At 36.8% G+C, this 15,765-nt stretch overlaps 2 protein-coding genes across 5 annotated transcripts in view; one reads left to right on the top strand and one right to left on the bottom strand.

The window, feature by feature from the left end:
- Ppn (proteoglycan-like sulfated glycoprotein papilin) overlaps window positions 1-15,765 on the bottom strand; it is a 228,928-nt gene that overhangs the window by 18,431 nt on the left and 194,732 nt on the right. For 3 of the 4 annotated variants that reach the window (XM_076175936.1, XM_076175939.1, XM_076175938.1), the window contains 5 exons: window positions 15,194-15,406; window positions 11,381-11,566; window positions 9,487-9,587; window positions 4,146-4,320; window positions 1,089-1,277 (listed from right to left, as the gene is read on the bottom strand). In XM_076175936.1, the coding sequence (XP_076032051.1) occupies window positions 1,089-1,277; window positions 4,146-4,320; window positions 9,487-9,587; window positions 11,381-11,566; window positions 15,194-15,406 (864 nt within the window). The remainder of the gene's footprint in view (window positions 1-1,088; window positions 1,278-4,145; window positions 4,321-9,486; window positions 9,588-11,380; window positions 11,567-15,193; window positions 15,407-15,765) is intronic. The other variant, XM_076175937.1, reaches the window with a different exon arrangement.
- Window positions 1-15,765, top strand: part of LOC143019944 (uncharacterized) — an 82,324-nt gene that overhangs the window by 26,322 nt on the left and 40,237 nt on the right. The gene's annotated exons all lie outside the window — the stretch shown is intronic.

The raw sequence follows: 15,765 nt of genomic DNA, 5'->3' as shown, positions 1-15,765 counted from the left end.
GTGGTGAATGGGAGTGGAGTATGTGGAGATGAAATGGGTGGGAGGGGTTTTATGCTTTTCACTTTGGCTATCTCCCTTGTATGGGGGAAAAACTGTTGGTATATGTATGGGGACGGAGAGGGGGGTTGCCAATTTAATGAAGTGGCCTTGCTGTGGATTTGCTGTGTCTTGTGACACTGCTTCTGACCCAGGACATTGGACAAGATGCAGGGATGAACTGTCATCCAGGAGGTGCCAAGAGGGTGGAGGGGAGTGGAGTATGTAGGGGATGGAATGGGTGGGAGTGGTTTCTATGCCTTTGTTTTTTGGCTACCTCCTGTGTAAGGGGGAAAAAAGCCTTTGGTATATGTATGTATGTATGTATGTGTGATGGTGGAGTAGCTTTTTAATCTATGTTGATTTGATGAAAGATGTGAATTTTAATTCTTTCCTGGATCAATCTTTCCATTAGCTTTGATCAGTCAGTCAATCCATTGCCTCAGGTCTCTGTTGCAGAAGACCCAAAGCTCTCAAATAACTAGCAACTGTGGAAAAAAATTGCTAACTGGAAGATGATAATAAAAACAAACAAATACATGTGTGTATAGTGAACATTACTAGGGCCCTCACATGCTGGGGTGCAGGGGGGGGCATATGCCCAGGGGTGGCATATTTAGGGGGGCGGCAATTCTAGTTTGGACATACCGCCCACAAAGCTGACAAAATAATTATAATAAAAAAAAGTTAAAGGAACCTTGAACATTTTACTGTAATATATGAATTTTATGTTAGAATCAACAGAATATGAAATGTTCCCCTTATCCTTTCTGCAATAGGGACATTAAATACATTTTTTTTTAAATCTGTTTCATTATTTCGCAAGCCAATAGCTAAAACAGGCTGTAAGGGATGGTGGAGATGGGAAGTGGTGATGGGGGAGGGGAGGCACCACTGAGAACTCTACCCCGGGGCGGCACTTATCCCGGGGTGGCATTTTGCCCTGTGGTGGCACTTAGGCATGTAAGGGCTCTGAACACGACCAATAGAAAAATGGATAGAAAAAATTTCGTCATATACTGAATATGATACATAAAGGAGGAAATCCTTACGAATAGGACGGGCTGAGATGGGAGGTGACGTATGTCCTGGCTCAGTCTTTGTGAGAGGGCTCATACAGGAATGTCCACAACCATGGTTGCAACATTTATGATCTCCAGAACAACTGGCATCATTGGTACACTCCGTTTCACATCTCTGGGACTGTACAGTCACACTTGGACATGTTCCTGGCTTATCAACTGTTAGAAATTTGAATGTTTAAGATTACATTCATTACAATATGTTAGTAAATTCCTATTCATACCAGGGTCTCTTACAGCATGTCTTAAACAACTGTCAATATAGACATAAGTTTACTATTTTCCCATATATTAAAAACTTTGGTAAGAATATTTTTACAAGTTTAATATTTATGAAGACAAGCCATACTGCTTTAATGCAATAAAGTACTTTTCCTGTCAAATAATGTGATGCAAATGTTTTAGGCAAAATTTGTAAGACCCTCAAGAAATTTGATCTAATTAAAATTGGCTACATTTTTGTTATTCAATACAATAAAACTTAGATTATGATTGATCAAGATAAAGTAAACCTATTCAAAATAATGTATACAAGGTATGTTCAATGAAGTAATGAGAAAATTTCAGGAGAGGCATTAAATATTCAACCAAAAAGCTACTTCATTGTGAAGTACACATATATGTTATCTTTAGAATGACAAATTGGCACCTTTCTATGTTTTTAGGTTTGAGTGCAGTGGTGTACATTGTGGAACTAGTTTGATCTGGTTTGCTGGTCTGTCAACACTTGACAAGATGCAAAGAAACATGGAGCAATGTTATGCCATAAAATTTTGTGTTAGACTTAAGAAAAGCAAAAAAGAAGCTTATGGAATGTTAGAGGAGGTCTATGAGGATGAACTGATGAGTAAAGCAAGTTTCTATAGGTGGTTTAAAAGATTTTTTGAAGGAAATGAACAAGTTGAGGATGAAACCAGATTTGGAGCACCGACCAATGCACATAAGGAGGAAAACATTAAGGAAGTGCGAAAGTTAGTGATGCAAAACTGTTGGATAACTGTGAGGATGATATCTGAAGCTGTTGGTATCAGCATTGGCACAGTGGATACAGTTCTGACTGAAGATCTGAAGCTCCACAAAGTTTGTGCCAAGTTCATGCCAAAGATTCTCTTCGATGGCCAGAGGCAGTTTAGTATGGAATGTTGCACTGATATTCTTGATATGATAGCGGCTAATTCAGGTTTCATGAATAAGGTAGTGACTTATGATGAGAGTTGGGTGTTCACCTATGACTATGAGTGCAAATATTAGAGTGCCCAGAGGAAGCACACATTATCCCCCAGGCCCAAGAAGGCAAAGATGAGCAGGTTAAAAGAGAAGGCTATGGTCATTCCTTTCTTTGACTCCAAGGGACTCATTCATGTTGAATAGGTTCCTGAGGATCAAAGCGTCAATAAGGAGTATTACCTTACAGTTCTGCAAAGGTTCAAGAAGAAGATGAGGAAGAAGAGCATTGGTGCAGTGGTGAGTGGTGAGTAGTGGTTCCACCAGGGCAATGCCCCATGCCACAGATAATACACCATTTCTTTTTCTTCTTTGTCAAATGTCCATTATTTTATGAGTGAAGACATATTTCCACTCAAAATCAAATGCTATAATGACTGTCACTTATTTTATATTATTTGTTTTATTATCATTTGTCTGTTTATTATAATTTGCTTGATTCACATTTATTATTAGATATATGTCAATTACTATTTACTATTTACCTGTTTGTTTATTATTTAACTATACATATGCATTTATTTATTTTATTTTATTTATTATTATTTATATCATTATATTTCATGTATTTATTTATCATTATTAATTTTCTTTTTGCATCCGACCTAGTTATGGACCAAAAGGTCTCCTGTTGTTATGCTCTGAGGATCACAATGCTTACATGCTTTTTTGTGTTATCCTCAGCAATTGTGATTGTAATTTTGAACTATGTGTTCTTTTTATTATCTGCAGTTCATGTATACTGATTCAATGCCAAATAAAATTATTATTATTATTATTATTATTATTATTATTATTATTATTATTATTATTATTATTATTATTATTATTATTATTATTATTATTATTATTATTATTATTATTATTATTGTTGTTGTTGTTGTTGTTATTAACCTTTGTAATCCTTTGTGGATGGCCAACAGGGGAATGAGTGTTTCAACACCCACCCTACAGCCCTGATCTGGCCCTTTATGACTTCTTCATCTTCCCACACATGAAAGACAGTCTCAGGGGAGTCAGAATCTAGTCAACATGGAGTTGAACAAGGCATTGCAAAATTACCATAAGGGATGACTGAAGAAGGACTTTGAAGAGATCTTTCAGGATTGGGAGAGATGTCTATAGAAGTGTGTAGATGCAAGAGGCCATTATTTTGAAGGATATAGTTTTGCAAGGATATAGTTTTGGATGGGGGGTGAGGTAGTATGTGTGAGCAAATTTTGACGCAGCCCGAAGGGATTTCTCCCCGTCCTCTCATTTCATGCAATGGGGGGACGGAGAGGGGGGGTCGCCGATTTAATGAAGCGGCCTTGCTATGGATGTGCTGTATCTTGCGACACTGCTTCTGACCCAGGGCAATGGACAAGGTGCAGGGATGACCCGTCATTCAGGAGGTGCTAAGATGAGAGGGAGGGTGGAGGGGTGTGGAGTGTATTCAGGGATGGAGTGGGTGGGAATGATTTTATGCCTTTTTCTTTTTGGCTACCCCCCTTGTAAGGGGGAAAAAGCCTTGGTATATGTATGTATGAAAAAAGTAAATGTCTCTCCTGAAATTTTCTCATCACTTATTGAACATACCTCATATTTTCTAAAGGTCCATTTATTCAGTCCTTGATTTAGAAAATTGATGAACCAGCCAGATATTCCAGGACCTATTGCATCCATATTCACACATTCTTACCAGCATAAGTTAAAACTATCTATCAACTATAGTTAAAAATATCACATAATTCAATAACATAATCACTGACAACATAATGAAGTTGCTTGAAATAATACAAAATTCACAAAACATTAACTCACCTTTTCTACACACAGCTTCTATTTCAGTATCGGCTAATATCTCGTTACTTGGAACAAGATCGATAACACATTCTTCCCCAGGAGGGCAGTAAACATTGTTACATGGGTTATGGCAAGTGCAAAGATTACAGCCGTAATCATCCCCAGTCTCGTCTACACCATAGGGGCACTGATTCTGAGGGGCAGTTAGAATTTTATTTAAGGTGAATTATTTGGAGAAAAGACATAAAAAAGCAAGATCTGATCACTATAGTTAAAAGCTACAGATGGCACTCTTGAACTTAAGTAAGGGCTATGTATATTTGGGAATGGATGCCGAGAGGAGGTTGTATGAAGGAGTGATTGTGTCAACAGCACTGTCTGGGGCAGAAACATGAAACATAAGGGAGAAGGAGTTTGAATGTGTTTGAGAAGTCTAAGAAGTATGATAGGGGTTACTAGGATGGATAGAGTGAGAAATGAGGAGGTGAGGAGGAGAATAGGGATGGTAAGGGAGTTGGGAGATAGGGTAGATGAAAGAGTGCCCTTCACAAAAATATATAAAAATTAATGAAAAATGATTTCTCACAGGTTTTTTCCATTTTCTTAGCATTCAGAAATTATAATGTGGAAAATGGTGTTGCACCCTACTGGATAGTTGCCAAATATGAATAATACAAAAGAGTGAAGTGCCCAATTTCCTGCCCAAAGCACCTTCCCCTTGCAATGCCTGTGCACATTAATGCTGTTACCTTTTGCCAAAAACTTCTTGTGCAAAAATGAAAAGAGTAAGACATACAAAAAAAGGTGGTATTAGAAAGCAGGAGAAATTATGCTATGTGTGAGAGTAGTAACACATGGAACAGAATTGTTTATAAATGAAAAATCAGTGCTGTGGTGTGGCTGTCCTGCAAACCAACATCTTATATTTTCTCACTTGCATTATTCTACAACAGCATAATTGATATTTTTTTAATTCATATCAAAACCTTGTGTCATTTAAAATATGCATTTATGTATTCAATAAATTAATTTATAATTAATACACTTATGAATTAAGAGATATCTGTACAATTACACTGGTCAACAACAAAAAATTCCCCCCCCCAAAAAAAAGGACACCTGCTTTTCATGCATTCTTTAATTTAAATCCAGAAATATTCTCAATTTTCTTTATCACCCATAGTTTGTATGTTCTGGTATACTCCTGTCATTTGATGTTATGTGTGGTTCATTACAGAAGTTGGCTGTAGTATTGTAGAGACCAGTGTTTAAAAATCACTTTATTTCCACTTTATATCACTTTATATGAATTAACTTAATTCTTAAGACGAGATGAATCCATACAGAGGTAAAACATGTTACATGTTGGGGGTATCCAGGAAGTACATACACTACTTTAAAAGTGAATAGCATAATTAGTCAGTAATGTCCTTGACAGCCAAGAGTAAACACACTAACACTATCCCCTTATTGTTGCCAGGAATATAAGTGTGGTTGGAATTTGTTTATTTCAGAGTTGTTTTGAAATTTACCAGTGTGATACTTTGCAAAAGTTTACAAAGTTTACATACTCCATCCACCATCATAGTGATGAGAAACTGCACAAACAGCCTACGAGGTGGAGCATATTGGGGGAAGGTTGTATTGAGGGAATGGACAGGTGTGTACCAGGGAGGAAGCAGGAACGGGTGTGCATGGGGTGCTGGTGCAATGGGAAATGTAGTGGGGCTGGGGATGGAGGGGATGGAGCCTGGAAGGGATGGAGAGGGGACAGGAAGGCGAGGGAGTGGCAAGTGTACATCGGACTAAGAGGTGAATGTGTGGGAATGTGCAGGGAAGAAGGGAGAGGCTATGGGGGGGCATGGTGGAGGAATGCAGGGATCAACCTTTTAGAAGAAAAAAAAAATTCAAAATGCCTGTTGGGAAAAATTTGCAAATGATGAAACAAAGATGGAAGAGAAATGGAACATTTTCAAAGAAATATATAAAGAAGGAACAGACAAATATGTGCCTAAGCAGAAACAGAAAAGGGAGTACATGAAGTGTTGGTATAATAAAAAGTGTAGTGATGCTAAGGATAGAGGAGACAAAGCTTGGAAAAGATGGAAAAGAGACAAAAAAAGAGACTAAATGGCAAATATACATTAAACTGAGAAATGAATATGTACACATGAAGAGAGGAAAAGAGAAACTATGAAAAACATGTAATAGAAAAATGCAAAGATCAACCTAAACTGTTCTACAGATATGTAAACAACAAACTAAAAGACAAACACAAAATAATAAAACTGCATGAAGGAAATTAAGAATACACAGATGTAGAAATGCCTGAAGTAATGACCAGACATTTTAAGTCTGTTTTTACAATTGAAAGCTCAAAATTGTGGGATGATAATAACCAGGAAGGATCCCCTAAAATGGAAGAAATAATGGTGACACAGAAAGAAATAAGGGACCAAATAAAGAAACTCATGTCAGAAAGTCACATGTGCCAGACGAAATAGAGAATTGGATATCAAAAGAATGCATAGACGAACTCACAGACAAAATACACGAGATAATTGACTTCTCACTCAAAGAAGGAAAAGTACCACAAGACTGGAGGAATGCTAATATTGTACTAATATATAAGGGAGGAAATAAAGAAAATCCAACAAATTATAGACCAGTATCCCTTACAAGTACAATTGCAAAAATATGCGAAAGAGTTATTAAAAACAAATGGACTAAACACTTGGAAAAGAACAAAATATTAAATCCCAACCAAGTTGGATTTAGAAGTGGAAGATTATGTACTACAAACTTAATATGCTTTTACTCAAGATTGCTAGACATAATACAAGAAAGAGATGGCTGGGCAGATTGTACCTTCCTGGACCTACAAAAGGCTTTTGACAAAGTACCACACAAAAAACTACTAAGAAAAATTGAACTAATTGGTGGAATACAAGGAAAATTATTGGAATGGATGGAAGACTTCTTGAAAGGAAGAAAAATGAGAGTGATACTTAGAGAAAAGAACTCAAAATGGGTAGACATGATAAGTGGAGTACCTCAAGGCTCTTTGTTGGCTCCAATAATGTTTGCTATTTATACAAACGACATGGATGAAGGAATTGAATACTATATAAACTTCTTTGCAGATGATGCAAAACTATTGAAGAGAATGAGTAATGAAGAAGACTGTAAATCTTTTTAGGGAGATCTGGACAAAGTCTGGAAGTGGAGTAAAAAGAAAAAGTGAATTTCAACATTAAAACATGTAGTATAATGGAATTTGGAAAAAGCAAAAATAGAATATCCGGTAAATACAAAATTGGAACAAAAGAAGTTACAAAAGTAAATTCAGAAAGAGACCTAGGAGTGATCATTCCAAATGACATGACACCAGACAAACATGTAAACAAAATAGTTGGAGAAACCTAGAACCTAGATCAATGAAAGTGGCCTTTGACTACATGGATGAAGAAATGGTGAAGAAAATCCTAGTTACACTGATAAGACCAAAATTAGAGTATGCAGCGTTACTATGGACACCCAGTACAAAAAAAAAAAAAAAAAAAAAAAAACTAAAGAAACTAGAAAGAATTCAAAGAGCACTAACAAAGATAGCACCAACACTCAGCATGTTGACATATGAACAAAGATTGGGCAAACTAAACTTATTAACTCTGGAGCAAAGAAGAGAAAGAGGCAATTTGATATCCATTTATAGAATTATGAAAGGGATGGAAATCCTTGACAGGGATGATCTACTTAAATGGAACAGAAGAAATACAAGGGGACACAAGAAGAAACTTAAGAAGGACAGTTACAGAAGAGATTTGAAAAAGAATAGCTTTCCACATAGAGTGATAGATACATGGAATAAATTGAAAGAGAAAACAGTGAGTGCTAAAACTATACATGACTTTAAGAAAGAACTGGATGTGGAAAGATATAACTGTGGGTCCCTACAAGCATAGCTCTTCTCCTGCAAAATACAACTAGGTAAATACATTTAAACCTTTCCTCTCTGCTTCTCTTCAATTCCAAGTCTCTGCCCTATACAATGCCATTGACACAATCACCCCTTCATGCAATCTCCTTTTTGCATCCATTCCCAGTTGCCTATTTCTCATAACACTTTTTAACCCTCCAAGGCATTTACTTGCTTCTCTCAATCTATAATTTACCTCCACCTCCATTCCTCCCTTTCCTACCACATGTGACCCCAATACCTAAAGCTATCCACTTCGTTGAGCCTCTCTCCTTTTAGATTTACTTTCAACTCACTGCCATCCTCTACTCTTGTACATCTTATAACCTAGCAAGCGATTCACATATCTAAGAAACAGAGTTCTCAGAGTAAGTGATACAAAAATCACGGAGACTATTTTTGTAGGACCACAGATTAGGGAACTGATGTGAGATTAAAAATCTGAGGAAGTGCTTAATGATGTTGAAAAAGCTGCATGGGTATCATTCAAGAAAATTTGCGAAGACTTTTGGAGGAATTGCAGATCATAAAATTACTGTGACATTTTGAACAACCTACTGACTTAATACAAAAACCTAGGGTGCAATACAGGGCCAAAAATCCATTTCTTGGACTCTCACTCAGACCTTGTTCCTATAATCTTGATGCAATCAGTGACAAGCATGGTGAGAGATTTCACCAGGACAATTTGAACATGGCAATTTGGTACCAAGGAAAGCAGAGTCCTTCTATGCCAGCTGATTACTGGAGGCCATTTAGAAGAAACATTCCAGAAGATATATAACCAAAAATCTAATGTTAAATGCTTTAAAAGTCAGTGCATTAGTAATAGGTAATTGTAATAGTAATAGTAACTGCTTCTGTCCCAGAGCAGTGGGCGAGATGCAGGGATGATCCGTCATCCAGGAGGAGCCAAGAAAAGAGGGAGGGAGGGGTGGTGAATGGGAGTGGAGTATGTGGGATGAAATGGGTGGAAATGAATTTATGCCTTTGATTTTGGTTACCTACCTTGTAAGGGGGAAAAAGTCCATGGGATATGTATTTACCTAGTTGTAAATACATATACCATCGACTTTTCCCCCCTTACAAGGTAGGTAATCAAAATCAAAGGCATAAGTCCACTCCCACCCATTTATGTATGTATATATGCATTAGTAATAGCATTCTGATGTGTTAGTTAAAGACATATAGTTGCTATAAAATTAAACTATGATTTCAAAGAAAAACCATGCCTGATAAAAAAATTCTGTTTTTTTTTTTTTTTTTTTTTTTTTTTTAATATAAAAAACACCATTAAGTTAACCTACTTTAATTTTTGGGATAAAAAACAAGTTTCATTTTGTTGACCAGTGTTTCTATACAATGAGTTATAATAAGTACCTTTAGAGTTTGGCACTCGAGATGTGCATCAAAACAAAAGTCTAGTGGCTCATTAGGAGAGTCGGGGAATGGATAATTTTCTGTCGTGGAGCCCTGTTGATCTAAAGAATAACATAAAAATCAGAATAGTTAGATAGAGGAAAAAAAAAAAAAAAAGACACCTAAGGACATTTAGATATTCATTGTATATATCTATAGGTAGATGTCTGTGGCAGCAGAAACCTCATACTATACATACAAAAATCCTAGACATATACACCATGACAAACCTACTATTGGACACTGCTCCATATCTGAAATTATTGTAAAGTTGGTAAATATTTACTGGATGCATGTGGTAAGTTAGTTGAATAGGAAATAGGGTGCAAGAATTGGGAATGTAAGGAGGGAGTTTGTGAATGGATGATACAGCATAAAGGAGGGTTCTCCATATCTACCCCAATGATGGTTAACTGCTTGTGGTAGCGTTGCAAGAGGGACAGTGGAGCTGCCCATTTTCAAAACACTTCAACCCCCTCACTTTCAAAAGGGGGTACAGCACTGAGGGACTAAGTCTCCAGACTGGACCCAACATTTCTAAAGTCTTCAACTGTATTATCACACACACCTTTTCATGCATGGAGAGCTTACAATAGGTGACTGCTCCCCTCTTACTACTTTCAGCCAGTACCATAGAAACAGTCCCACACTAATACAACACAGACAGTAGTCCAAACCTTCTTCCCAGAGGGCCAAGGACTATTCCCTTCCAGCTACTGTGGGTCTGCGGATTTTCCACTTAGTGAAACTTTAGGCAACAATTATTATTATTCTTCAGCATAGATGAGGTGATGGGTAAGGGGTTGCTGATGATAAAGTGGTGGAGGTAAACTGGTTTCAGCTGTTCAACCCTACTGTGGAGCTGTGCATTGCACTGGTTCTTAGTGGCATTGCTCACCCCTAACTACAATGGATCCAACAAACACACATTAGTTATACAAATTGGTCAACCTCTGACACTGGGAAGAAATATAAGTACTTGTTCTCACAGTTGATATGTACCCCACATAGACCTAAGGAGAGGACAAGAAGATAATTGGATCACTCAAGTTTTCAACCACCAAGTACCATCTATCTAGGTCAGAAGCAATGCAGCAAGACACAGTACATCCACAGCAAGGCTGCTTCACTTAATGGACAAACCCCTCTCTCAGCCCCCTCATGCAGATAAAAAAAAAACACACAGATGGGGAGAAATAAAGTACTATCACAGTCAAGTACTGATACTAGTAATAATTGTTGCCTGAAGTTTAACTTACTAGAAATCCACTGGTCCACAGGGGCTGGCAATGGTCCTCAGGCCTTCCAAAGATTTCCTTGGGAAGAAACTTTGGATTGTAGTCTATGTTATATTAGTGTGGAACTATTTCTTTGTCACTGGCTGTACAGTTGAAATTGGTAGGACGAAAAATTGTGTCTGCTCTGGAGACTGAATACCAGTTCATCAAGACTGCACCTCCAGACTGAGGTGAAAGTATTGATGGAATTTAAAAATAGACAACAGGGAATTCTCAATGCAGTCCATCTTGTAGGTCTATCACATGCTGGTACTCATCATTGATAAATATGATAACTGTGAAATACTTATGAAGTTAAGTGTGAAATAAATGGGAAATTAGTTTTTTTCTAGTGCATAAAAAAAAGAAAATAATGATGAATGGGATGATAAATACAAGCAATGTTTTGTTCAAGTAAAGGTATTGATAATTAATAGTAGCAATAAAAAAATATATATACGAAATAAAAAGGGAAGTGATTTCTTGTCTCCTTAAAAGATTTAATAATGATTCTGAGGTAAGATTTGAATTTACATTATGCAAGGTGTATACCAAGGCTATGTGAGCTATCTACTTACTCAGGCGATGCTTGTTGACGGCAGCCTGGCAGAACTGCATGCATGTGTTAAATGTCTTAAAGCGGTTCTGGTTGCCTGCACATCCACCATACTCAAAAAGAATGCATTTGGCATGCACAGGACTGAAGTACCAACGCTTGAAACCATCATTACAAGGCCCGGTATCCTTCTCCTCCTCACATATCACTAACAGGAAAAATTAGATTCAACATCCATGTCTAACACAGTAAGAAAAATTTGTGCATAGGCTATTGGATATAGACAGCAGTGCCACGTAACATAAAAGTATGTGTTTATGAAAGGTGGCTTATATAAAAAAAAAAGTAAATGCAATGTTTACAATATCGGTAGAACAATGATAATTATTGCTGCCTCAGGTTTTATTGACTTGAAGGCTACTGTTCTTCAGTAACAAACTATATTCTTTAGGCCCCCCCCATAGATTTCTCTGGGAAGACTCACTGGATTAACCCTATTCATCCAATCTATCTCTGGTTTCTCCCTCAAGTTCACTTGGTCCACATCCATTTTCCAGCTTTCCACACTCTTTTGCTAATCTTTCCACACCCATTTCCTTCATATGCCCAAACCACCCCAGTATTCCCTGATCAACCCCATTTGCCAGCTCTCTTTCCACCCCTATTCATTGCTTCACCTCTAGATTTATTTTCCCATCCATTCTCACAGTCCCCCACCATACTTCCCATACACTCCATCCTAAACATATTTAGGCTCCTCTTTTCTCCCTTGAATTCCAAGTCTGCTTTATACAGTGTCATTGGTACAATTACCCCCTCATTCAATCTCTTTAAGTTCATCACCATTTGTCACATCTGCTTCCTCCTATCCTCCTCATCTCATATGATATCTTTGGACACTTTATTGTTTCCTCGCTGAAACATACCCATTCCTCCCTCATTCCTGTTTCTCTTATATCCCTCACTACCACCCACACTTCTCTCTCAGCCTTTCCTGATATTCTTTCTCTTTTTCCTAGTCACTCAATTATCATGGGGATGTTCCTCCCCTCTCCTCCTCCTCCTCCTCCTCCACTTTTCCATTTCCAATTTTCCATCTACCAGATAATGATCTGACCATACTCTGAAAGCATTAACGCCAAAAACTCTTCCAATCCTCCCTCTGAGTACTACTACATACCATTAATATCCTCTCAACCACCCTCCCCTCCACCACCCTTTCCCATGTATATTTATGCTTGTTTCTATCCTTAAACGATGTTTGCTACCATCAATTCCCTTTCTAAACATATCTAACATTTCTCCACTATGATTTTTGTCTAATACCCCATACTTCCAAACTACTTCATCTATCTGCTCATCTTCTGTGCTAGCATTGAGATCACCAACACCACTACATTTAAATTCCTCCCAAAACTCTACACACAAGTTTAAATCAGTCCAAAAAGCCCCCTTCTCCTCTTCATTACCAGGACCATATGCATTCACAAAAACCCACATCTCCCATCCAAGTTTCACTATAACCCACATTATCCTCAAAGACAGCTCCTTTCACCCCACCATGAACTTCTCTCTCATCAATTACCAGCAAAGCCACTCCTACCTAGCCTGCCCTCTTGCCACTCCTGACACCCTCCCTACCACACTCTATAACTCACTCACTCCTTCCTTTCAACTTAGTTTCACTTAATGATAAAACACTCATCTTTCTCTCCAAAGATATACTACCAATCTCTTCTATTTTACTCTTATCTGTACCACATCCATGCATATTTAATGACCCAATTACTAGGGTTCAGGTTGGAGTCATCCCAAATCTTCTTAAGTTTGACTTTTTGATGGAGGATCCCTAGTTTTCTTACTCTGTCCAATTTAGTCACCTTTTATGACATGCACGAAAACACGATGACAGAATTTTTTTTTCCATCACAGGAGAATTAGGAAGAGGTAGTCATGGATGTGGTAAAAACAGGTTCAAGGGAAAAGTATAAAGGAGGGACAGCAGTAGTATAAAACTATAATTCCTTTATGAGTAGAGATCTTGAAATCAAACATAAAGGAATGATGTGTAGGTACAACAGTGGTTCGCAACCTAGGGGCCATGGCCCTCAGAGTAACCATGACAAGAATTTAGGGGGACTGTGGCCTGCCATATTGGCAGGTGAGAACTCTAACCACTGCGCCATGAGGTACCACCCTGGTAAGGGGGAAAAAGCCCTTGGTATATGTATGTATCATTATTATTATATATATATTCTTTGTTTTTACCTTTTTCATAGGGTGGGATTTGGGAGAAAATGAAGGGGAACTACACAAATATTGAGAATTTATGAAGGGGGGAATGGAGTGAATATGGTTGAGATCCACTGGTGTAGGGGCACTCAAAAACAGTCTTTAGAATGGTTGCATATTATCATGCACTTACATGCCCCAGTATATGTATTCAGTAGTAAGAGAATGAAAATATGCGAAAAAAGAAAGAAAATAAAAAATAAAAATAAAAATATATGTATATATATATATATATATATATATGTATATATATATATATATATATATATGTATATATATATATATATATATATATGTATATATATGTATGTGGGTGTAATAAAACCACTTGGAAAATAAAATGAAAGGTGACCAAATGTTTTCATCTATTTAAGACATTTTCAAAGGTCACCTTTGAAAATGTCTTAAATGGACGAAAATGTTCGGTCACCTTTCATTTTATTTTCCAAGTGGTTTTATTACCCATTTTGTGAATCATGAGTTTTTGTGATTTATTCGCATATATATCTATATATATATATATATATATATATATCTATATATATATCTATATCTTTATATATATCTATATATATCTATATATATATATATATATATATATGTGTGTTGGAGAAAACATAAATTTAACATTCTGAAGGGAATATTATAAGAGCAAGCTTACTTTCTACTTTCAAGACAAAACTTATGTAAAGTTAACAATGTTAAGTACAAGTCATAAGGAAATGTCTTGTTGATGCTAAGGAATGGGGAATTATAGAAAAAATTAAGTTATGAAACTGGGTCAGATAAATATTAGTCTATCACCTATAAATACAACAAAATAAGGACATGATACATGTGAAGGTGAGAATGCCTAGTGCAAAATTGGTGATTATGAATACACATGCATTACAAGCACAAAGAAAGAGGAAAGGAAGCATTTTGGTTGGAACTAATTGAGTGTGCTGAATTATTTGAAATTGGTATTGGAGGATATGAAAGCAAGAGTAAGTAATGAGTGTATTTATTAAGTAGCAGGTAGTTTTGGGATGCCTGGAGTGATAAAAAATTGTGTAATTGATCTGTATTGCAAATGGTGCAGTTATTGATGGCATGTGTTTCAAGAAGAAAGTAATTCAGAGATCTACATGGAAACATGATACTTGAGATTGAAGATATGTAGGATTGATCAAATGGTCATGATGAGAGATTGAATATGACAGTGCTGAGAGTGGTATAAGGAAGGTATAAATGTGCATATGCATTTGCTAGAAAAACAAGAGGACATGAAAAGAAACTCAAAAAGGATAATTATAGAAGAGATTTGAAAAAGAATAGCTTCCCACACAGAGATATGGATACCTGGAACAAATTAGATTAGGCAACAAAGTGTGCAAATACTATTCAAGAATTTAAGAACAAACTTGATGCTGAAAGATACAAAGAAAGGTCACTACGAGCATAGCTCCCTTCCCATATAATACAACTAGGTAAATTGATCAAATTGATTATATTCATTTGGGAGTCAACATATAATGATATACTAGATATATACAGTACTTACCAATATTTGAATCAGCAGTATCATTGCCGTGTGGTAATAGAGTGTCATGGTAAATACACTCAAATTCACACTCCTGAACACTGGAGAATCTATTCCCATTTCCCCCACAACCTCCATAGTTGAAAAGTTTGCATTTCCTGTCATAGGGATCAAAGAAGTATTTGCGGAATGACTCGTTGCAGGGTCCGGCACTCACTGGTTCACTGCAGACATCTGAGAGAGAAGTGTCAATTGAGACTACTGTATTTACTCTGTTTTTTATCCTTGCTATTAGAGTACGAATATGTATACTTGTATAGAATAGCTATTAATGGCTGTGCATCAACACTATCTCTGAGATGGGGTAGATTAAATTTTGGTGTGTTTTCTGCCTCTACAATGAAAAGGAGATGATCTTGTTTTACTTGGGCTAAGGAAGGCTACTTTCATGCAGTAGCAGAAAGAGTCATGAGTTGAATTAATACAAAGTGGACTAATGCAGGTATTAAGCAACACAATACACCAGACCACCAGACCAGCATTTCCGAACTTTTTTGGACTAGCTTCCCCTTTGACACAAAAGTTTTTGTCAG

Source organism: Oratosquilla oratoria, chromosome 38 (assembly GCF_046742065.1).
Source record: "Oratosquilla oratoria isolate Oo_2021 chromosome 38, ASM4674206v1, whole genome shotgun sequence".
Taxonomy (NCBI): Eukaryota; Metazoa; Arthropoda; class Malacostraca; order Stomatopoda; family Squillidae; genus Oratosquilla; species Oratosquilla oratoria.
This window is presented reverse-complemented; position numbering and strand designations above follow the sequence as displayed.